This window comes from Tauraco erythrolophus, chromosome 12, assembly GCF_009769465.1.
Source record: "Tauraco erythrolophus isolate bTauEry1 chromosome 12, bTauEry1.pri, whole genome shotgun sequence".
NCBI classification, from domain to species: Eukaryota; Metazoa; Chordata; class Aves; order Musophagiformes; family Musophagidae; genus Tauraco; species Tauraco erythrolophus.
Window position 1 is genome coordinate 7,583,484 of NC_141476.1, and position 25,230 is coordinate 7,608,713.

General features: G+C 43.3%; 1 protein-coding gene across 1 annotated transcript in view; it reads left to right on the forward strand.

Annotated features, from left to right (window-relative positions):
* MAGI1 (membrane associated guanylate kinase, WW and PDZ domain containing 1) overlaps positions 1–25,230 on the forward strand; it is a 354,654-nt gene that overhangs the window by 293,853 nt on the left and 35,571 nt on the right. The window contains exons 9-13 of the mRNA XM_086618809.1: positions 1,348–1,436; positions 2,464–2,556; positions 6,136–6,318; positions 7,406–8,026; positions 24,355–24,386. Of these exons, the coding sequence (XP_086474935.1) occupies positions 1,348–1,436; positions 2,464–2,556; positions 6,136–6,318; positions 7,406–8,026; positions 24,355–24,386 (1,018 nt within the window). The remainder of the gene's footprint in view (positions 1–1,347; positions 1,437–2,463; positions 2,557–6,135; positions 6,319–7,405; positions 8,027–24,354; positions 24,387–25,230) is intronic.

Below are 25,230 nucleotides of genomic sequence, written 5' to 3' on the forward strand. Positions count from 1 at the left end.
CTTACTATCTATAAGCTAGCAAGATGGTTATAGTTTGAGCATTTGTCTCTGTCTCTTCCAATTCAGACACTCTATTATTGCATAATAGTTTTTGTTGAGAAACAACTGTATCATGAAAGAGTTTATATCCTTTTTTAAGTAGTTATTTTTTCTCAACTTTCTGAAGATATCTTGAAATGGGAAATCTTTTACCGAACTCATTAATTTGTTTTTATTTGATTAGTTAAATAATTTTCCAGTGATTTAACATTGATCTTTAGCAGAAAAAATTCTGAACATAACTATCTAGACTGCTTCTGTCATAATTACTGGAAAAGGTGGTGGTTCATTCAGGGTTGTCTTCTTTTGATAAAGACACGTGGGATAAGAGACAATAAAATAGCAAGTTCGTAATGGTAAACTTTGCTTTGGATACAAAGATGGGCTTTAAGCTAATGTAATTTTCTAAGGTCTGTCTACTCTCTGCTGTAGCAAAATCACTATTGAAAAATTACACTTGAACAGTTGACGAGCTGCTCATCTCAGCTGCAGCATCAGCTCCAGAGAGTCCCCAGACCTGCCCCCACTACCCTGGCATCTATGGCCGGTGTTCGTCGTTTGGTTTCATGAAATGGTTAATCCTCTGCTGAAATGGTTAATCCTCTCCACCCCAAATGTTTGTGGCTGGGCTGCTTTTTTTTTCCTTTTCCTGGGGTTGGTAAGAAGTATTGTCTCTAAACATCTCATACAGGTCAAAAGCTGCCTAATGACCCTCCAAGGAGAACAGCTGAAGTTTTACCAAATGCAGGTTTCCACTGGGAGTATTTGCTGGTGGCTCATTCTGAATATATTTTGATCCATTTGGAGCCCAGCTTTTCAGCTCATAGCCTGCATCCCTGCAGATGTTTTTAAGACACCCTGTTAACGGTTTGCATTTTGATCAGATAGCGGACAGATGTTACCAGTTGTTGGGTTGTGTGGTATTTTGTTTTTTTTAACTTCAGTGAGCCACGGAATGACTGCACCTCTGGCAATCTGATTAAAGCAGGCTTGATATAATCCTGTCTTCTAAAATGCCATCAGACAGAGCACCTTTTTCTGCTCTAATCTCACTTTTCACTTGTAGATCACGACTTTAATGTATTTGAAGGAATTAGACATTCCTACTCAAGACATCATATCAATGCTGGAATCTGTTTGTTTTCCTAAATATGCTTTTTTGGCACAACTAGGTGAGCCTTACTCCACATACATTGCTGTTGAGTTTGTTTAGTATTTTACTCCTTCCCTCAGAGGAGTTTCATGCCTGGTCATCATTCCTGCTTGTCACATGAAGAGCTTCCTAATTTATTACTCTTTCATCTCCAGCCACATCAACCGGAAGACACAGTATGAAAACCCAGTTCTTGAAGCAAAGAGGAAGAAGCAGCTTGAGCAACAGCAACATCCACCAGAAGGTTGGCACCACCGAGGGCGTAATGGTTGGGGTTTTCATGAGGGAACATGCCCTCTTCTGCCTTGGCAGCACCATGCCAACGCGTTTGTCCTCCCTTCTGTGGCCTTAGCGTTTAAAGGCAGAATTACATGCGTGGGAAAGGTTGCATATGCCCTTCATGTAAGATGCAGCAGAGGAGAAAATCTAAATCGTATAACCACTTAAACATAGTAGCTTTCACCCCTGTTAAAGGGGAGAAATTTTTCTTTTAATGTCTTTTATTTCTGGAAAATTTCTAGGCTTCCCAGAAACAATTAAACCACACGTTTTCCTCTTTAATCTGCTCCATCAAGTTACTCACTGTAGCTGATGCTGTTCCAGTCTGCATTGGGACTCACAGGCTGTCGAAGGGGACAAGGAGGGAACATTTACATATGCACAAGTCAAACCTGTCTGCAGGAGAGACTTCTTAACCCAAGACCATTGGATGTTGAACCTGAAGTAATTTAATTGTTTTAAACCACTTTGTTTTTCTTTTCCTTTTTCTTTTTCCTTTTTTTTTTTTTTTTTCCGAATGCAGCCCAACTGCAGTGAGGGGCCTGTGGCATTTGGGTTTGTTTTGGTACCTTCATAGCTTTCACACCAAGTTATTTCACAACAGTTATTATCCAAGGGGAAGATAATTTAGGCTTCAACATTCCTCCTGCAGCCCCATTTCCCACATCAGCTCTTCTACTTAGATGCCAAGAGTGCCACGGGCAATACATTTCGTATAAATGTCAAGACCACTTAAATGCAAATCAAGTCCCATGTTTGAGTGTGAGGTAGGGTGTCCCAGCAGGCAGATCAGATGACCTGGACAGAGAGAGTCCTCCAGAACTGGTTTTTGGACATCCCATTCATTTTATTCCCTCTCTCCATGACTCTGTTTCCTCTCTTGCCATGTTTCTCACATCTCTGCTTGAAGCCCACACTCCCAGTGTGTGTATGTGCAGGAGCTCGTGTTACTTGTTTCACAACAGCACTATTTCCCTCTCTGCCCTCTCTAGAATGGACAGAGGAGTGTCCATCTCTCCCACCACCCGCAGCTCCAAACCATGTTTCAAACAACCAAGAGGCAGTTCGGGAAGCACCAGTGCAAGGTAACAACCTTGTTAAACCAGTTGTAAAAGTGCAACAAGGTGTTTTTTCCTGACAATGAAATTCCCTCAGCCACCAACAAAGGGAGTACCTCCAATACTGGTGTAACACAGCAGGGCACATGCCTGGTTATCTGAATTCCCCTAGATTTTGAGACTAGTTGTTTCGAGACCACGTTTGTTGCCAAATGCAAGAAGCAAGTGAGATTGCTCACATGAAAACACGATTGTGGCCCTTCTCCGCGTAATGTTGCAAGTCTTTAATAAAAAGACGTGGTGAAATCATGAGTTACAACATTGGTGGGATATAACAGCAACTGTGGTGGATGTGAGTGCAAGTAGGAGACCTTCTTCTGCAGAGCTGTACGGGTACTCAAGGATTACGTTTTTACATCTAAACTCTACTGAGTTTATAAAGTGGCTCTTATAATAAAATCTAGTGCAGAGATTTTCTTTCTGTTCACACAGGTCAACCTTCCCTCCCAAAAAGCAGCACAAAATCTCCCCATGTTGCACTCTGATTAAGATGCAGACGCTGCAGTGTACATAGGCTGTTGGCACTGTTTGCCACGACCTTGGTTTTGGAGAGCCTAGATGTCCTGGTTGCATTTGTGACATCTGAGCAGGGATGGGTCTGGCTTGCAACTTTATGGATTTTCATTTTTGCAGGCTTTGAATCCAAAGGAAAATCTGGAGGGGGTAGGAGCTGGGGAAACACCAGAAGGGGGAGATCCTCTGCCATCTGGGGAGCTTTGCAGAGTTACCAGGCCTCCGTGCTGAGTCTGACTATCTGTAGTAACAGAGAGCGAAGAGACACAAATGCCTCGGTCACACGTTAGGGACAAATTACATCCTATTTCTGAAAAATTTGAGCTGAAGCTCCTCTGGGAAGCTATGCATGAGGAACGAGTGATAACGGGTCCAAGTACTGTGGACCTACTTTGAAGCTGACATATGTACAAGTACTTTGGGCTATTACAGCCTTATTTATTATTGTCAGTAGTCTGTGTGTAGCCAACTGCTCACAGACCAGTTGCTTGTCTTAACTAACTAACCAGACAGGACATGGATCGTTCCTGAATTTGCAGCGTGAGCTGAAACATTGCCAGATCAGATTGCCAGCAAGGGCAGAGAGTTCCACTTGTACCTGTTGCAGTACAAGTGCTCTCTGGTTACTAGTGGTTGTAAGTAGGATTCGTCTTTGGCTACATCTAAATTGCATATCAAGTGAGTGGCATTGCCCTGGTCTGCAGTAACCAAAGACTGGGGAAGGTGGGAGAGGGGGAAATCTGACTGGAGCATGTCATCCTGACAGGGCTGGGAGCAGCTGGGGACAGGCTGGCCCCGGGAGCTGGGAAATACTCCCTTGCTCTGCAGGTCAGCTGTGGTTTCCAAAGGTGAGCCTGCTTAGGGGCACTGCTGCCCTTTCAAGCCGTGAAGATCCAGGGAATGCTCTCTGCTGCAGATGGCAGCAGATCAGCACTTCCAAAACAGATGTGCCAACTTTGACAGTATCCAAAGCCCCCAGTGCATTCCCAAGGGTATCAGAGTACATTAGAGTAATCCAGACTTGCAGCAAGGAAAAACGAGGGAGCTCTGGAGATGGTACCCTGACCACTGGGCATCTGGGGTTAGGCATCTCATTGGAGTGCCCCAAAAACGCTGTTCTTCCTCAGGGAGACATCTGTGAATGCCACGTCTGCCTTTGACACCTTTACACTGTCAGGCCGGAGCAAGGGCTGCCTCAGCATCTGTGCATGGCAGTGCAGAGGACGTGTCCTGCAGGGTGTGATGTCGGAAGCCTCGCTCAGCTCTGCTCCCGCTCCCGACTGCCAGCCACTCAAATTTTGCAGCAGCATTACAACCTGTCTCAGCACCACTCTGAGTGATATGTCCTGATATCCACTGACAATTCCTTCTATCTTTCATGACTTCCTCTTCCTTTCTCAGTTCTGCTCCTTCTTCTCTTGCTCCCTGTTTCCAGCAGCTATTTCCAGCTTCCCTGCTCTGTCCCAGGCATTTCCATCTCTCCCACTGATGGCACTGCTGGTGGGGACGTGGGCTCAAGGACCCCTCCTTGTGCTCCTGGCACTGCTCTGCCAGCTGGGGTTTTGTAGATAAACTCATTTAAAATGTGATCCCAGCCCAAACGCTGTAGGTGGGACACAGCCTGTGGTGCTGCTATCCCGTTACTACAAGGCAGGTTCTCCCTGTGTTTGTAGGCAGACGCCAGCAAGCTGCGCCTGTTCTGCTTGTCTGTTGCACCAGAAGTCAGCGCAGGACCAAGCCCCGCTGCACGCTGCCTCTCAGCCGTGTTCGTTCCCCGACGTTGGGCTGCACTTTGATGGTCAGGGCTTTTCTGCAGCTCGGGGCTGAGCAACATGTCCGTCCACGGGATTGCTGCGTTCCTGCGCTGCCTTGCAAAGTCAGAAGGCTGCAAGTCCTCACGCTGTCCCCTCATGACTGGTCTTAAATAGACTTTTTTTTTTTTCCCCCTCCCAGTCAAAGGCTTACAAGTCCCAAATCCCCTCACCTCTCCCTCAAGGTCTCCTTTCTGAACAGAAGCCCACGGCAATGCTGCCGAGGTTTTTGAATGTACGCCAGCTCTCCTGGCTGCCAGGCACGCTGCTGATCCCGGAGCTGTCACCAGAGGGCTTAGTGGCACAATCTTTTCCCCTCTAAGCATTAAAAACAATTAAAAGTGCAAAGGTGTTTAGTGTTGGCACTGTGAAGTACAGCAACCGGGATTCTTCTTCCGAGCCTCTGCAGCGTGCTTTGCAAGGATGTGCTTTTTGTCTTTGGAGCACCTCGTTCCTCCTTAACCATGCTCTCGGAGGGCATTAGCAGCCCTCCAGCACAGCTGCTCTGGTCTTGGGCCACTCTTTGATCCCTGCTTCCCAACGACAGCATTTCATCTGCAACAGGCAAGGAGCGGAAAGGAAGGAGAAAAAGGCTTCAAATAGTGTCTGAAGAACAACATCAGCGTCCTCCTCTTTCTTCACCGGAGGAGGTCACAGGGTGGTAGCGATGGTGGGGCAGGGGGGTTACGCTAAAGGGTTACGTGGTGTCTTGCCAGAGCTCAGAAGTTGCTTTTTGCTCAGTGGGTTGGGAGAAGGCCGAGTGGTGGAAAATGTAATGATACTCCTTTCTGCAGAAACTCTCACTGTGGACTCCTTCTGTAGGAAGCATTTCTGCTGCCTCTGTCCCATCCTCCCTGGGATGGATATAACCACCTCAGGACAGAGATAAGACATGGATCTAAGCCAGCATTGCCAGCTTTAATATATTCCATTCCTTAAACCGGCATGTTTTCCCCTTTGTAGCCTTGAGGCTTTGGTGTGCACGACCACAGCTAACAAAGTGCCAGGTACTAGGGTTTGTGCTCCCTCGTTTTACTGTGTGATCGGATCCAAGGAGATGGGTGGAGTGGATGAGGTGAGAGGACGCTGGAGTGAAGTTCAGTCCCGTCCCAGCACACCACTGTGTTTGTCCGTGTACTTGTTAGGGAGGGGAGGGGCAGAGGGAAAACAGATCAAACGCTCTTGCCCGCCTGTTTATAGATTTTCCAAACTTCCTACACAGGAAAACCGTTTTTTACACGGAACCCTTCTGAGTTGAAAGGGAAGTTCATTCACACCAAGCTAAGGAAAAGCAGCAGGGGGTTTGGCTTCACTGTCGTCGGAGGGGATGAGCCGGATGAATTTCTCCAAATCAAAAGTTTGGTGCTTGATGGCCCCGCAGCGCTGGATGGCAAAATGGAAACAGGTACTGATGCTTTAAATCAAAACCACCACCACTGCTTTGGTTTGTGTTTTTACAGCTGTTTTTATGTGCAATTCATAAAACACTGTAGTCCTCATCATTCAGCTTTCCAATCGGCGAGCAGGGAAGTGAGATACATTGAGGGTTATGTTGAAAATCTTACAGCAAAGCACTTCCTGTGCTGGGATTTCACCTCAGGTGTCAAAATATCCAACTGGAGCTCTGCCAGCTCCTGCTCTCCCTATGCTGACTTGTGGAGAGGAGCCAGCAGTTGCGGGGTCATCCCACACTGGGCTGCGGGTTACTACTCCTTGCTGTGGCAATGGCTGCTGTGTTTTTGTAGGGCCGCATCACTCAGTGTTTGAGTATCTGCTGTGCCTCTCACCTTGTCCCCCAGGCTACTACCAGGGAACGGGCAGAGGAGTGGGCTTGTTTGCATTTCCCTCTGTGGAGGTGCCAAGGGCCAATTTGTTTTGCCAGAGATCAGGCCCAGTGTGATGATATCCTGTTATGATTCACCTGAGGTCACGACTCCTCGCTGGCAGGTGGAGCGTCACAACGTTAAACGTCCCTGTGTTGCAGCCCCAGTATTAAAAAATGAATCGTAACTTAATCAATACGTAGATTTCAGGCCGAAGCATGTCTAAGACATGACATGTGGCACCATGTTTGAGCAGTTGGTATTTGAGAGCCTTCTGTCACAGCTCCCTTGTACTCTCAGTTTTGTTTCTATCATATGTTGGTGTAGCACAGTGTATAATAGTGAGAGCTGGGCTTCAAAATAACTGTTAAATGGGCCATATACTGTCATTTGATTTTTTTGATTGATTTTTTTTCATGAGCCAATTCCATTTTCACTTTCAAAAATGTTGATGTACATAAAGGCTTTATGCAGTGAATCCGTTGTGTACAGATAGTTCTTGCTTGCCCAAGTGTCACTGCTCATTTCCTTGCAAAGGTACTTAAATGCTGCTGTTCACCTGTGAGTGGTACCTGCAGATGCTGCAGATCAACTCACAGGCTCTAGTCCTCCCCTTCACGAAGTGCACAAAACACAAATGTTTGATGTATCTATCTGTGTCCTCTGCAGGGGACGTCATAGTCAGCGTGAACGATACCTGTGTGCTGGGACACACTCATGCTCAAGTTGTGAAAATCTTCCAGTCCATCCCCATCGGTGCCAGCGTGGACCTCGAACTGTGCCGAGGCTACCCCCTGCCCTTTGATCCCGATGATCCCAACACGAGCCTGGTTACGTCCGTGGCAATTTTGGACAAAGAGCCGATTATTGTGAACGGGCAGGAAAATTACGACTCCCCGGCGAGCCACAGTAGTAAAACAGGGAAAGTAAATGGCACAAAGGAAGCAAGACCCAGCAGCCCGGCTGAGGTCTCTTCCAACGGACCCCATGGTTATCCCAATGACACAGTCTCTTTGGCGTCTTCGATAGCAACACAACCTGAACTCATAACTGTGCACATAGTGAAAGGGCCTATGGGCTTTGGGTTTACTATAGCAGACAGTCCCGGTGGGGGTGGCCAAAGAGTGAAGCAGATCGTGGACAGCCCGCGGTGCCGGGGCCTGAAGGAGGGTGATCTTATAGTTGAAGTCAACAAGAAGAATGTGCAGAGCCTCACTCACAACCAGGTGGTGGATATGCTGATTGAATGTCCTAAGGGAAGCGAAGTCACGTTGCTGGTGCAGCGAGGAGGTAAGTCTTCAAAACTGCTTTAAAATATTTCGTCTTGAAATTTACAAAGAATGCATGTCATGAAAGACCTGCTCTCCTAAGCTTCTCTGTAGAAATGGTTTATGTCCTAAGGTGTAGGAACTGCCCCAGGTTGGCAGTTGTCAGGTCACATAGATGATTAAAATTATTTCTTTGATGCTGCACTGGGGGGAATGTCCACTACTACACACGTCTTCTGGAAATGCACAAAAGGGTGGTATGGTTACACCTTTACTTACATAAGAAACCCTGATCTTAGGCTTGTAAAATGTCATTATTTTAAATGGAGCATGGACATTTCTTGAACTGTTTTGGGAGATGGAAGAGGCTGGTAATATGTAATTTACAGTGTTCAAAATCAGATATCCAATGACTGCTCACCGTGAAAGGATTACGCCTGGGATACAACTGGGAATGGAGGAGAGAATTTAAACTTCTCCAAGTTGTAAGCAATTGAAATGTTACTTTTGGACATGTTTATTTGCTGGGCAATCAGGAGCTGCGCTCAGTTTTGGTTGCGTTGCTGGGAGGCCACCAGCAGGTACAAGGAACACCCTACAGACAGTATGTCTGCAGCCCACATGGGAGCATGGGTGGTAGGTGACCTGTGAACAGGGTCAGTACATCCACAAAAACTCTTTCCCTGCACAGAGTAAGCGTAATTTAATCTGAAGTAGCACACTCCACCTTGAGTAGCACGCTCTTAGTCTGTGGACTAAAATTGCGAGAAGAGTTACTTTTGAGCTTGCAGGGAAAGTCCAGGTCAACGGTGGAGTGCAAAGTCAAGAATAGACGCATCAGCTCTCCCTCTCTCTGCCCTGGAATTGGCAGTGGAGATCTGAGAGATGTGCTGTGCTCCCTGTCCCAGGCAGCAGTTTTTATAAGCAGCACCCACACTGGTGCTCAGCACCTCGCAGGGACGGGCACGCTGCAGAGGCAGTTAGGCTGACAAGCAGGTGCTGAACACGGCCTCCAGCCAGCCCTGGGAGGAGTGTTTGATATAAAAGTACTTTTCTGATGTCTTTTCTAAAGTGTTTTGCTTATAGCAAGTTAGCAACAAAAGTCAGGTCGTTTTAACGGGACAAGCTGCTTTCTTGAATCTACAGCTCTGGTTTGTTGTTTTTAAAGACCTGTTTCAAGGAATTGAGGACATTGGTTCTGCAATTAACAGCAGCTCTGGAGAAAGCACTGTCTGTCTTATACTCCTTCCTTTCCAAGTGCTTACTGTGTTCTTGTATTTTGATAGAAAACAGACTATATTAAGAATTCTCCAATTTTCAAAGTGTGAGTTCCTTAAAGACTTTCAGTACTAGAGAGGTTTAAAAAGTGCACTGTGTTCCATGATTAATGTATGTATTATGGAGAAAATATGGTTGGAAGAAAAATAGCAGCTATTATTAATCCTCCTGGAGAGCGCATATATATCTGGTAACACCATACATTAATTATTTGAATTGTGGCTGACATTTAATAATCCTCCTTATGCCTTGAAGGCATAATGAAAAGATTTGATGAGGAAATAAAAGCGTAGTTTTAATAAGATAGTAAATAGTTCCTGGTAATCTTGCTGAATCTCTCTTTTTTTCTTTTTTTTTTTTTTAATTTAATTGAGATATTGAGTTGAGCATTTGCTATCACCTTCCTAGATATATACCATATCAATCTCCTTGAACTGCCTCCCTCCCTCCTTCAAGGTCCTGACATTTCCATCTGAGCATAGAACACTTGCAGTTCCAAATTTCATGCCCTCGTGGTATGGGGCTCAGAAACTCTGGTGGCCCTGGATCCGCAGTTAATCACGGAAACATGTATTTCTTCACATGCAGAAGGAAGCCGGACCGCAAGGCACACAAGTTGTGGCACAGAAGCCAAGCAGAATGCAGACAGCGATAGCAGCTCCAGCAACAAAAACCAGTCGGGTTTGTTTAAAGCTGGTAAGATGGAGCTGGCTAAAAGGCACCCAGCCCTCAGTGCTGCTGCACGTAGGTTCTTGCTCCCGTAACTCTACCTCCTGTTACCCCTGCCAAGTCTTTTATCAGAAGTGCCATCCCCAGACAAGGTGCCGCTATTTATTTTGGTCCGATTACAGCAATGTGTTGGCTCCGGTGCCTGACAAGCTCCTCCAGGGCTCTTGAAGCAGTTCTTCTTTAGCATCACTGTCAGTTGTCCTTTCCTCCTCCTCCCTCTGGTGTCCAGTAAAGAAAATGCTCAGATGCTGTCAGGGATCCTTGCATTAGCCTAACATTTGCATTCAGTCAGGCTTTGCACGAAGCATCCCTGCAACGCTGAGGCTGGTGTTCAGAGCTGTCGAAAGGATTTGTCAGAAGTGATTACTAATCAGGCAGAAAAATATCAGAAAGAGATGTGTAATATACGGGAAAAGCTCTGCCTGCTTCAAGCTGCTGGTGCACTCCCAGCAACGAGGTTTAATTGTTAAAATGCAAACCCACAGCCCCTGAGAGCAGGCTGTAAAATATTTAAAGTATATTCAGCTGAAGCTCTGGCTTAGGGGAGCCGACGAGTCCTGCTGCTGCCTTAGAGTGAGGAACAGAAGGGTGATTTCAGGAAGGATGAAGCTGAAAAGCCCCCTCTGTGTGCTTGGCTGCTCACTTGTCATCTGAAAATGCTTTGCAGGACTCATACAAGATTGGGGCAGGAGGATAAATACATTGAGAGGGACAATGTCAGGTCGCTGAGATTTTGCTTTCAAGAGGCCCCATTGCCTTGTCTATGTTCTGGTTTAATTTTTGATTTTCCCCTTCCTTCTTCCCTCTCTAGGCTTTAATTATATCATTGCTGTTGTTTTTCTATTTCACCTATACATAGTGCTGGATAAAACTCACATGGTTTGGACTTCACTGCTTCAGGGGTACAGGAAGGATGAACTCTGAGCAGAGGTGCAGGGTGCAGGGGAGCTCATTGGGCTGTACGCAAGACCAGATCGGAAAAGCTGCTTCTGCTTAGCAAAATGAAGGGACAGAGGGGACAAAATCCTTGTCTCTATTAGGTAGGAGAGATAGAAGATACTTAAACGGAAAAGCTGGCTGAAGAACAACTGGCTGTTGTTCTGCTGTGAGTAATTTAAACTGGAAATAAGATGAAAGTGCCAACCCATTAGAGCCTGTAAGTCAAACTGGAGGTGTAAAGCCTTTGCTGCCTGAAGGTGAAGCTCAGCACATTTGAAGGGGATGTGACATGGTGCCTGCAACAGCAGAGGATAACCCACCAGGATCATTCAAGGGCTAGGTACCTGAAAGGAAACCAGTGCTACTGGTTGCAAAATGCAGAATTAAGCATATGTTGTTGTCCCTGCACTGCGCAATGTGATTACACATTTCAGGTATTTATTGTTAATAAGACCACGATAGGCACACCTTGATTTTGAATATTTGTAACTGAAAAGGTTCTTTTAATCTTGTACCTACAAAGTACACAAAGTACTTTTCTCAAAAAAAAAAAAAAAGGGCAAAGAAAGAAGGTAGTAATATTTGCCACTTGAAATCCATTTGTCATTGAAGTCTTGTCTATGCACAGTAATCGACTGAAATAAGCAATTCTCAAATACCTCTCCATTCTGCACGGATTCTATTCATAATAAAAGCAACATTTTGTCAGAAGACTTTCCCTGCTTCCTAAGTGACTTTTATTCTAGGGAGTTGTGTCTGTGCTGGGACAGGAGGAGGGCTGTTTCAGAACAAGTTATTCTGCAAAATTACTGTGCTGTGTTTTGGTGGGTCACTAAAATCTTAACACTTGTTTCAGTGAGAACATTTGTGTGTCATATTGATGTATTTTGTGAATTACCTTAGATTAAAGAGGATTGTTTTTCTCCTTTCTTTTTCCCCCTTTGTTTTTTAAGGTCAGTCTTCAGTTCAGTTCATCCAAAAATATTGAGATTGGTTTGTGTTCAGTTACAAGAGTTAAGCTGAGCAGTTTTCATGCAGGCTTGAATGGACAGTTTCCCTTCCAAGCTTTCACAGTTAGTGTTTGCCAGGATCTTTATTCACCGGAAGGTTGAAAATAGCATAAACCTTGAGCCTGATCTACGTAATCCCCTTGAAGATGTGTTCCCACTTTGCTCCAGATCAAAGTAAAACCGTGCAGGTGAAATGTCACTCGCGTGTCATGTGCAAATCAGTGGAGTTTATAAAAGCTTTCCCTAGTGCCAAATTCACATGAAGCTGGGGAATGGAAATCAGTCTTTTGAGAAATGTATGATGTATGTGCTGGAGTTTCAAAAGTAAATGTATTTTATGGGAAGAAGAACCTATGCAACATCTACCTGTCTGAATGCTCGTCAGTGGGCACCTGAGCACTTACCTCCTTGTAAAAGCAAAGGCCATAGTAAATTCTGTATTCATGGTCAGTTGAATGGAAGGTGTTTGTGGGGAGTGGGGAGCAGTGAGGTAGGTGGAAGCCGGGAGAGGCCTATGCCAATAGTCCTACTCATTTTGTCCTTGGCTCAGTGGTCTTTATGAAGTCCTTGTGATACATATAGTGACAACAAAAGATTTGCAGCAATAAAACAATATTATAAAGCTCTAAAGCAACAAACCTATTAAGTCTTCTTAGCTAGATGGACCTTCTCTTGCTGTTCTGGTGATGCCCTTGGCATATGAGGGTAATTAAGCTCCACCACTTCCCACGGCGAGGAGTTAACTCCTCCTCCTTGTGCTGAAAATGTGTGCTAGAGTCAACTGCTCTGGTCTTAAAGGCTGTGTTTCTGTAGCCTAAAATGGAAGGACTTTTTTTTTTCTCTCTATTTATCTTATGTCCAGGCCATTGAAACATCACACAGTAAATAAAGATGTGTGTCTCTTTCTTTACGCTGCTTGCTGCAGCTTCAGGCTCCCCCCAGCTGGGGTAGAGAGTGTCACAAGATCCTTTAGACACAGCGGGAAAACTTTACAAACAATATATCATAACAATTTATAATTGCAAGCACATTATAACAGTATAATTGAAATCAGATTGCTCTTTGAGGTCTAGAGTGTCAAAATACGATGCTCCAGGCATAAATGAGCATTAAATATCTGAGCTGAGTGAAATCCGTTACCACTGCAGGTTTCAGAGGATGTCTCCTCACTACTCCGTCCTTTCTGCCCCATCACAAACATCTATCAGTCTGAACCTTAGAAGCAAAAATACTGTCTTTGTACTTGTTTATCGAGATCCTCTCCTGCCATGGAGATGGAATTTTCCTTTCCTGTCCTTACCAGAAGTGTTGGAAATGGATCGTTTAGTGGTAAGAGCCAAACAAACAAAAAGCAGTGTTTCACAGTGTTGGAATTAGAGCTCCTTTTCAGTTGCTATCCCTAATGGTGTAAAACCATGGTAATTAGAGCTGCAATCAGCTATTCAGTGCAGACTTGAACTCTTTTGAACAAGCCACTCACTTCTGTTTGCCCTTTAGGCTTGCAGTGAAGAGTGAGTTCAAAGTCATGCCACTTAAGCATCTAGCTGCCAGAAAATTTCAAACTGTCTTAGCAGCTGCTGAATTAGAGAAAAAGTGAGACCAAACTGCATTTAGGACAAAAATCGCAACCTGGGAATCATCTGACCGTTACCACAGAGCGTGTTTGCCTGTGCCAGAGCTTCTGGAAAGGAAAGAAAAGTTCACCGTTTCCAGCAGTGTTTTCAGTTCCTGGTATAGAGGGAGCAGAGCATTATACTGAGGACTTTGTCCCGTGCTTGGATCCCGAGGAACCCCCTGGAAATCCCATCTCGCTGAGCACAGAGCTGCTGGTACTGATCATGGTTCATACCACCTTTGTGGTTGGTTTTCTTATTCTACTCGCCAGCCCACCGCATTGTGGCAGCTTCTTCCCTCACCCAGAGCAGGAGCGATCTAATTCCTCTCTGCCATATGGTATGTTCAACTGACCTCTGCATTTTTTGAAAATCCCATTTCAAGTCACCTCTTTTTTCCTTGTCTTACCTTCTGTCAACCACCACCAGTTACCAAAGCTCCCAATACCTTCTACTCAGGTATCTCCCATCAAACCTGTTTGTTCAATCTCAGTAATTTGTCACTCAGCATAGGTTATTTGGAGCTGTATGCTGACAAATTCTCGATGTTGTAGTGCAAATAATACCATCCAGAAATAACAGGTGGGGAGATATTTTTGATAGCTCATAGGCACCCCTCATTAGTTTATAAATTTTATTTTAAAAAAATCAGAATCATAGTATGCTTAAGGAAATATATATCCATGCGTAATGCCAAGATTTATTTCTCAAGTTCATTACTTAGTATTCCAAGTTTTTTTTTCTTTGTAATTCCAGAGTTATGGATTTCCTGATTAAATTGAGGATCTCATTTGGCACTTAAAAATCTGTCTTTGATTGTTTCCTCTTGCCTGGGAAAAAGGGAATCAGATTAGTAAAGTTTTCATGTTGGTCTACAAATTGCATTAAAAATGAATCATAGAATCATAGAATGGCATAGGCTGGAAGGGACCTTAGACATCATCTAATCCAACCTCCCTGTCATGGGCAGGGACGCCTCTCAACTAGGTCAGGCTACTCAAGGCTATGTCCAACCTGGTCTTGAACACCTCCAGGGAGGGGGCATCCACAACTTCTCTGGGCATGTTTTTAAAGTGTTTTGCAATGTTACCTTTCTGTTTTCTGAAAACAGACAATCCTGCTAAAAATACATTGCTGAAGCACTGTGTTGGGTCCAATCCCATTTTGACACAAGCTGCCTCGTTTCCATGGGTTATGTGCAGAGAAGGAGCAGGTCTGGGAAAACCTTTAGTTTGGAGTAGCTGCATCTTTTCTTCCAAACTACCAAGTCACTCTTTGTTACTCTCATCTCTTCTCTCTGTTAAGTGGAATTATGTTCTAACAAGGCCAAAAAAGCTGATGAGACTTTAAAGCAAGTTTAAAGTAAGTTTGATGTCACATTTACTATTCTCTTACAGCCCTATTCTGATTAGGGACTAGTATATCAAGGAGCAGATACAAAAATCAGTTGAAGTCAGGAAAAGATGAAATAAAAGGAACGTTACACATTTTGATATTTTCAATAAGAAGTTTGAAGTTCGCACCCCTTATTAGAATTGCTTATGTGCATGTATTTCAATCCACTGTGGAAGTTAATTTTCCTCTAACAGCTCTGGAGTGTTAGATATGCCTTTTTGGAGCAACGCTGTGTATTGTTATGCAGCACCATACACTGATCACTGGTAATTGGTTTTGTAAAGCAAGCTAGCAGGAACTTGTTTTCTCTTTGTGATAAAAATAAGCCGAACTTAACATTTAAAATCAGGTCGTCTTATAAATAATGTAATATTTTGGGATTACGCAGTGTTTTTCGCCTTCAAAGTGCTTTACAGGTGTTAATCTTAGTGACATTAGCTGTTTGATTTTGATGATCTGAATTCACAAGGCTTGGGATAACTCTGCTTACCAAAAATATGAAGGGAGAAATTTTGGTGCTGCTGAAGTCCATGGCAAGGCTCCCATTAGACTCCAGGAGGCAGCAGGGTTTCACCGAGGTTTTGGATGCCTGCGTGTGCCTGCAGCCACAAAGGGTAGTTGTCGGTAGCTTGTTCAGGCACCAAATAGTTTGATGTGCGTTACTAATGTTCATACAAATAGTGCATTTGCGGGAACTAATTAATTAGCATTACCAGGTCGTGCTGGAGTTTCTCAATGCGAGGCATCCGGTTGAATACTAAGCGATAAATTCAAATACCAACCTCAAAAAGCCCAAGTGCTTAAAAATCCTACGTTAAGCTCCCAAAATTCCAGATATAAAAATACAAGATCAGAGTTCTGTCTGTCTTTTTATTTCAAGCCTCTAGTATTCATATTGGATTGCCTTTTCTAAACTCTGAGAGGCTACAAAACTCCAAACAAAGCACATTGGCATATGAACACGTGACTCCAAAACCAACAGCTTTATAATATTACAGTTCTGATAGTAAAGGAGAATCGGCATTGCTGGTATGTGGACATTTTAATTGCCTGCAGAATTTCCAGCTCTGGCTGGTGTGGTGCATGCAAAGTGCTGACACTAATCTGTTAGTCATTTGAGGCACAAGTGTTTCCCCCTCAGCTACCCTTCATTAACTCCATTTGCACTGATTCTCTTCTAGAAATGAGTAAGCAAATGAAGAGATGCCTGTGAAATCTGCTTTTTGGGTCAGCATTAGTTTTACATCAGTTGCCCTGCATTTTTGTGGCAGCGTGGCCTGTCTATGCTATAGCTTGTGTCCCCCAGATATATGTGTCATCTGAGCTCCAGAGTCACTTGGAAGGGTAAAATAAAATAGAACAGTTGCTGATTCATCGCTTGGCATTTTGTTACAGGTTTTGCCTTAATTTTAAGGGCTGAGATAATTTCCTAGAGTTTTGAGATCTTTCACGAAGCGTGCTTGAAGGCCAGGAGGAAGCCTGTACTTTAATTATTGAGGAGGTGGACAATTAACGTATTTGGAATAACAAAATAATTTCAGTTTCACGTAATCTTGCCTGCTGACAGCGCAGTAGTGGTGGTGTGCACGTTACGCGCATGGCTGCCTTTCTGTGGCAGGGAATCTAGATCTGCTTTAAAAATCAGTAAGAAAACCAAAGCATTTGCTGAATGCTGGAAGAAAAAAATGTCTGAAATCTTCCCATCAGGATGTTTTATTGCACGAACCGCCTTATCTTGCAGAACGCAGTAGGCTCTTAGATGAGAACAAAACAGGAGATTGCTTAGCAAATGAAAGATGAGAGCTCTGAAATTCTTCTTAAAGGCTTTTCTTTCTCCCTAGCTTGCGGTTTTGAAAGTTGGCTCTTTTTTCCCCCCCCTTATGTTTTGATTTCATTTTGGTATTAAATGCTGAAGTGGTGTAAGTGGAGCGACTCAAACCCACACAGTGTTGTTTTATATCAAGTGTGATGTGATGTAACACAAGGTGGCACAGCAGAACCTAATACTATGCATTAGATAAGGCAGATCTAGCTAGAGATGTGCCTCCCACATCTTCATCGGGATTTGCACAGCAGGAAATGGAGCAGACTTGGAGCTGTGCAGCAGGAAGGGTTTTATTCCACACGTTTTTTCCTCCAAACCCTTACATACCGCCTGTGTGGCATTTTGGTGTGCACGTACTTGTAAATAACAAGTTTTTATCAGCCACCTTGCAGGTAGGCGCGGTGGCTGCTGCCTTGATTTGGCATTAGAATAACCAGTTGTAACAGAATTAATGAGGTATCAGAAATCCAAGAAAGGTCTTTGTTTATCACTGTAATTGAATACATTTGGAGAGTCGGTAAAAGCAATAGCAGGTGGGCAAAACTAAGGAAGAAGGATGGCTTTGTAATGGACTAGTCAATGGTTTTGTTCTGAGACAGATTGTTTTTAAATATGTATCCTCATGTCTCTAAGTCTCTCTATCTGAATTTAATTTATTTTTTTCCCATTCTGCATTGGGATTTTATGTTTATTCATTTCCATATTTATTTTTTCTTGGTCAGGTGGACTTATTTTTGTGATGATAATAGTAGTTAGGACTACATCAGCTTTAAGACCCTGTTAAAGTGATGTCTTTTGTGCCAGAGGACCTGTGATGTACCATAAGTTGGACTTGAGAAGGTGGCAGGTAGACCAGACGGATTTGGTAGAGGAGGCTGAGCTTCAGGGAGATGACACAGCTGGCTGAGGGTGCTGGGCAGGTCAGGGCTGAGCACACATAAAGGTAATGTTGGTAGGGATGTAGCAGGTGAATATCAGTGCCCAGGTTTGACTCCATCCTTATCCTCAGGGGTTACTTTCTGAGATGTACAGTTACATACTTGAAAGTATATTGAATTACTGATTTATTTTTATAGAAAACTGTATTTTAAATCAAATAAAGTCCTCTTTTGTGAAAACATCTGCAAATCCATTGTCCTCTAGTAAAGATTTTCTGCCTTAGGGTGCTATGTGTGCATATGCACCCCCCAGGGCTGAATCTGGCTAAGCATTCCATAAATACTAGCGTATTATTAAAGGATGTTATTTATTAAGAGCAACATCAAACTAATTCCAAGAGGGCTCTATTTGTAGGTGTCGCCTTTGTGCAGGCTGCTCTCCAAGTATGAAATAAGAGAACCTGCCGTAAGCCAAACAGATTTGAGCGTGTGGATTTACGCCTTGTAACAGCGCTGTGATAAGTCTGAAGACAAACACCCTCACTGAGCCGGATAAATACAGATGTGACAATAGCAAAATGTGGTTTCTCCTCTACTAGTGTCCTCCATGCTGAGGTTGGAGTGGCACACGAGATTGGCCTTGAATTGCTGCTGTCCTGTGGTACCCACATGGCTGTGCCATGGGACAGCAGTGGAGGACAGGGGGTTTGGGATGGGACATCTTCAAGCTAGAAACTGAACCCCGATTTATTTCACTGAACTTTACAGACAACATAAATTGCAGCATACCCCCCAAATTGTGAGATATGCTTTAGAAATAAAGCTTGTGAGTTGTGGATTTTGTGGGCTTGTGGAAAAGGGTAGGTACCTTCATGCATATCCACACGAGTATGCTTACCTATATGGAAAAAAAATATACAATACCTGTGTGTACACACAGACACATGCACATATATATAGGAAGAACATGAGAGTTTCTCATTACTTTCCAGTTCTGATGTTTACCTTCTCAAATTTGTGAGGTTTCAGAAATTTAATGTCTATGTACGTATTTGTTTAAATATTAACAGAGATTTTCACCTAAGCATATGACTCCAACAGCTCGAGCTTAAGGAAAAACTCTTCATTTAATGAGCTTCAAAATAAAAGATTTGCTGACATGTTTTCAAACGTAGGTTAGATAGATAATTGACACACTAATTCTCAATCCCTTTATTATCTTGCCGTTTTGGCATTACCATATGTATCTTGCTACACAGTTAAATTTATATTTTTGTAGTAATTAAATAGCATTTTATTAGCCTATATCTTCTTTATCGCTTCTAAAATCACTTCTGGTTTGAGATGCTGAAAATATGACTGAGACTTCAATTACGAGGAATTGTTTAGCATCCTGACCGAGAATGAGTAATTGAGGCTAATACAATTTAACATCTTTAGAGCATCTAGAACTGAAATTCTTGTTAATGGCAATAATATACTATGCCTCATTATGTTTTTTGCCAGTGGGTTAATAATGCCCGAAATGGTCTCTTGAAAACATTGCTTTCTTAGCATTAGCATTGAACATTAACATTAGTAACATGGTATTTTTCATTTATTTGGTAGTTACCAAACTTGATTTATGGCAGGGCTGTGTTCCTGCAGTGTAAATTATTGTCTCGCTTAATGCTTGTATTGCATAGCTAATTTTTTTGCTAGTGCAGTGACACTCTTGTTATGCAAATCACGATAAGGAGCGGAAAAGTTGGGCAGGGACAAGGCAGGGGTTTTCTTCTCGATGGTGCTCCTTATGCCCATGTGCAGGTTTGCCTCTCTTGCTGCAGATTGTTCTGAAACATTTTCTTGGAAAAGTCTGGAAAAGATCAAGTTCCATCTATTGGATGGATTCCACAGAATCAGGGCATTGCTTTGTCACCACCAACCTCCCGTCCCCTGCTCCCCCAGCAGCGCTAATGGCCATTAGCGTTAATTATTTAGATTTCCTTGTTTTGCACACAGAAAGCAGCAATCAATGTGCAATGCCAGGTATATGACTGCCTACCTCCTGACTCCAGTACTTTACCCCTCATCCTTCCAAGTGTGTCTTTTCTTTGATTTTTATTCAGCACGGAGTAAGCAGCACTATTGAGAAAGCTTGCTGATTTTATTTTTTTTCCAGGCAGGAACATTTTCTCTGTAAATGTTAATCTTGTGACACAGTCTGAAATATTTCTTTTCTTGTGTTTTTATTCATCTCCCACTAATTTTCAGCTGTTGTGCATTCTGGGCTGCAGACCACATAATGATGAAACCAAATTGGTGACCTTTTCACCTAGGCTCACCTATGGCTTTTTTTGCTGTTGGATATGGATGGTCCGTAGACTGTCCTGATTGGGAGCATTAAGCAGTCATGAGAAGTGAAGATCTAGACACAGTTGTTCTTTATTTTCATGTGCAAAACCACCCCAAAACTGAAAAATGTTGAGTAGTAGCCACAGATATCATAAGCTATAAGATGATACATCTGGCTTCTAGAATGGATCATAGCAATTTCAAGTGCTTTTTGTGAAAACTGGTACTGAATTGTTCCCACTTCAGCTGAAATCCCATTGAAATATATACTTTTTTTTTTTTCTATGGTGGAGGGAAAAGTGTTCATGCCAACTGGCCTTCTCATAACCCAGCTGTTTGGATGGGTTGACTGGATGACTCCTGTGGGTCCCTAGAGATAGGTCTTCCTTAAGACTCAACTTTTGATCATTTTGATCCACTGTCTCTAAACACGGGGCTGTGGAACAGGACATCTGGTACAGATGTCTGGTGTCCATCTAGGTAATTTTTGAGTTTTTGTGGCCGCCTGAGCTCTCACCAGAATCAGGCCTAGGCTATGGTATGGATTTTTAGTCACATGTCACAGTCTATATATGCTCAGTAAAACAGAATTTGCTATGTATTGTGGTCTTTCCATGTTACTTTGGTTGCATAGAGACAGAAGATTTGAGAAAATGTTCCTGTAAAAATTGAGGACCACTGCATATTAGAAGCAGCAGCACTTGGAGCCATAGTTTTGTCCCATGGGTTCTTCCATGAACTCGTCATAAGTAGGGTTGGAGAACTTACAGCTTCCCAGCTCCAAAAATTTTACCACACAAGATTGCAAAACTAACACATGCCAAATAATATAAAATAAGCTGGGTTGTGGCCTTATTTCATGCACCGCATCACTCACAGCATAATACGGTGTCACGCAACAGAAATACTGCTCCTGATGGGTAATGGCCTTAAGAGTGCTGAAGTCATGGTACGAAACTTGCTTAATGATTTGCATTTTTCCCCCCATGTTACAAAACATAGTTGAGCAGATGGATGCAGCCAGCTGTACGTAGAGCTTTAGGGAGTACTGGCGAGAAAAGAGAGAGGGTTTTGTTAAGATAAATGTAATAATCTCTGTGATAATTAGTTTAATTTAGATCCCTGTATCTGACTCATTTTGACTAACCTTGTATGAAGCCTTTCTTGCCTTGCTGACGAGTCTGTGAATTTAGTTTGATTACAATCCCTTTTTTTGTGCTTGCGGATTGCTCACTGATCACTGATATTTTTCATTAAGCAGTTGCTTTATTACATTGTTATTTAGAGAGGAGTAATTTGTGCTTTCTAATTAATTGAATTCCAGGCACATTTTGTAAGTAGCTACAATGAGCCCATTCAAGGGGTTTTAGGTCATATTGACATTGTTTACCAGATGTGCTCATTTGTGTTAAAACACTGTTAACTCCATGATGACAACAGCCTCGTTGGGTTGCTTGACTCCTTCACCTTCTCTAATCTGCATCTCCAAAACCCTCCAAAATTAGAAGATGCATTTCAAGTACATGAGAGATGTCCATAGGCGTTAAATCACACTATTCCATTATCGGATTTAAGGACAGAGCAGCATTCTCTTAGCCAGGGGTGTGAATGCCATTATTCTGACCACTAAAAAATTGGACAATGCCAAAGAGAAGCAAATTGGGTGTTAAGTCCGTGCTTGGCCCATTTACCTCTGAAAAACTTGCAGTGAGGATTCAGGAGAGAATGGGACAGCCGGGAGGATGAGCAACCAAGCAAGGCATGGCATGAGCAGTGGCCTGGCGGGTGATGGGACACAGTTAACATAATTGAAAGGTGAATGTTGTAATTCATAGTCGTCACCATCCCAAACTCATAGGCGTGGTAATTGTTTACGCCAGAAGCTTTTTGATAGAGCTCAGCGCTTTCTTGCTAGTGATGCTCCCAGGATTTGGGGCTTATTCAAGCATTTCATGTTCATCGCTGTTAAATGCTGTATCTATTCCATCATCTGAGCATGAAAACGACATATTATACCTATTGTTTGCTCGTTTGGCCTGCTGCGTCAAGAACTGGAGCTTTAAAATGAGACCCAAATTAGATGAATAAATAACTTTTTTTACAGGAAAACGTACAGGCAGGTTATTCCCCTGATTATAAGCTTGTCCCGTGAAAAACTACCAACATTTGTTAACGTGTTCTGCAGTCACTTATTTTGGTAAAAAGTCAATTACTGCTTGCTCTATAGCAAAGTCTGGCAGAGAACAGTGATACTGTAAGATTCATCAGCCTCTGAAGGACCTGCCAAACAATGGCCTTGATGTGTTTTCTATTATTTTTCAACCGTTTGCGATTTTTTTTGCATTGGAGCAGCCAAAATCAATGACAAACTTCGAAGGAAAGGTTTGTTCAGTAGTTTGTACTTGGTAAACTTTAACATTTAATGCTTGCGAGGCAATAAACTGAATTCTGGTACAGCGTGAACCAACATCCCAGCTGCATCTCAGCTTTATTTTTTGCGGGGAACATGTAAATCGCTGTAATACCTTTTCTGGCTCACACTGGTCTGTTAAGGGTGCGTGCGTGCATGCATGGGGATCTGTTCTACCTATTGATTTGATAGGAAAGAGCATCTCTTGGAAAGGGAGAGTAAACGTGTGTGCACGCATGTGGAAGGGGAGAGAGAGGGAGAATCTTTATCTGTGTGTTTATCTCTATGATAAACGATGCCTGTTAAAAACATGACTTGCCACGGACGTTATTAGTGCTTTCCTCTTTAAGTATATTACACAAACAAAGTCACCGTCAGCAGAAATGAAGCTCCGGTCTTCATTGTTTAGTTCAGACAATTTTGATGTTTCATTGTCCCTCGATCAATCAGTGCCTCGAGGGGTATCAGCTATTGCCTAGGAATGCATCAGAGTGACGTGGGGAGCACGGATAGTCCTCAAAAGCTGAAAAATACTTAATTTAATATACTCATTACGGTTTTCATTCCAGTCTGTGAGCAGGCAGCAAAGTGAGCTCTGTTTATCATTTTTAATTGTGGATCTTCCCTGTTCAGAACTCACATCTCCCAGATTACCTTAAAACAAGCTTCTTCCTAGTAAGATTTGGATTTCACTCGCATCACTTGTTTTATTCTCTGTATAAAAGTTAGGTGTGGGGTTTACCACAAACAAAATGCATAAAGCAGAAACTATAATGCGGCATAAATGCCACATAAATCACATCCTAAAGACAAAAGCAGATTTCAAACATCTGAATTACTGAGCACTTAATGTAGAGTGTAATCTGTGTTTTGCTTTATGTTTGTTTTCTGGAATGTCACACAGAGACAAATGCAGGGGTTTCCCTCTCCTCCAAAGGCGGAGGAAAAAGAAGGTGATTTGCGAAATTCCCAGGAAAGAGCTTTTCCTGCATTGTAGGTAGCTCCCCCGGACAGGAGTCTCCTTTGCTGCTGGGAATTGAGCTGTACGCAGAAGTAGTCGATAGAAATCCCACTTGAGTTCTCTTGCTCATCACAGAGTGAGTAAGAGGCTGCTCCAAAATGCAAAACTGTCCTTGAAAAAACCTTCTCTGGTGCCCTCCCAGTTGTTTCTTCCTTTGCATCGACTGCGACCTGTGTAAGCCCCCTTCTCCAAGCTCCCTGCATCCCCCCGAGGGTCAGCACGTTTGCAGTGCTGTTGTCAAGCCTCAGCTCTCTGAAATTGTAACTAACAGATAAAATCTCTGACTTCAAAGATTTACACTTAGGATGGACAGGAAGGAAAACATCGGTTTTCTGAGTAACGTTCATGTTTTTCGGGATAAAAGCATGCTTTTGTTTCCCTTTGCCCAGCCGGTGCCACCCGGCTCGAGCCGCTGCGCATTTTCCTTTCAAAAATGGATTTCTGGAGGAACACTTTTTAAAAAAATCAACCTGTTTCCCCTGCGCCGCCGCGATTGGTCTGAGAAAATACGCCGAGCTGATCGCGTCAAAAGGAAAATAGCCTCGGCTTAATTGTAAGCTAAGTCTCCCGTAATCCCGGGCAGCATTTGAGATTCTGCCCAAGCGCTGGGCTCCGGCGGCCGCCGAGGGCTGTGGGTTTCTCTCCCAGCCTCCCGGCTGCTGCAGCACAAGTCAGCATAGCTAATGCAGAGAGAGCTCTCCAGCTCTCCCCCCCGCTCCCGCTTCCCTGCTCCCGTCTCTCGCTCGCTCTCCCAGTGCTTTGATTCGATATGAACAGACTGGTAACTCCGCTGCGAGAGGGAAAGCTGACATAACTCTGCAGATGGCTACGGTCGGATGATACACCTAGGGATTTTTCTTTAAGGGAAGGTAACGTTTAGATGCTAATGTTTATTTTTCCCTTGTTGCCATTTTTCAGGACTGCCGGTCCCAAAGAAGAGCCCAAAGTCGGTAAGCACTTTTCAGCTACTATTTTTGTCTGTTTGTCTGGTTTGAAGGAGAAAGGCATGAGTTTGGTTTGGTTTCTTTGTGGATTTCGATTGTTTTAAGTTGTCTTTCTGGTGCAGCCGTGATTACCTTACACGGCTCCTGCTGCATGGGGAGATGAAAGAGGGATGCAGTACGGAAGGGGGACTTGTTTGCAAATAAAGCCTTAGGTTTACAGATCCTCTTCCCTGATAGATGAGCTTCTCTGTCGTTTAACTTTCAAAAAAAAAAAAAAAAAAAGCTATTGTTTCCTTTTGGAAAGATGGGAGGCTCCACCTTCTTTGCCAGATAGCAATTCCTGTCGGGTGCTCATAGACACCAACCTTTTCCATTAACTCCCCGAGTTTTCTTGAGCACCCTCGGCTGAATTATTAACAAAATGGGAAAGCATGCACCTTGCTGAGAGAGACAAAGCATGAACGGAGCATGATTACGGTTCCTGGGGAATCCAGTTGTCTGTCCGAGTGCTTGCTCTGGAGGCATTTTCATACTGAGCAGGATTGTGCTGCAGGTGTGAGACTCCTTATTTTTTTAAAAAAAAACAAACCAGAACAGTATTTTCTTGTCCCTTCTGATCCTATTCCTGTAAAGCTGTTACCTGGATGACATGTTAGCTAATAGCATGGAAGCTGTGATCTAAAGTGTCGTTAAAGCTCTGTGCGTGATATCGTGGAAGAAATTAACGTACTATTTGTATGCAACAAGAAAAAGATGTTTGATTTTTAAAGGAAATTGCATACTTAAAGCCTGAAAGTTAACAGTTGTCTGTTGAGAGGGAGGGGGGAACTGAGATTTATCTCCCAGTAGC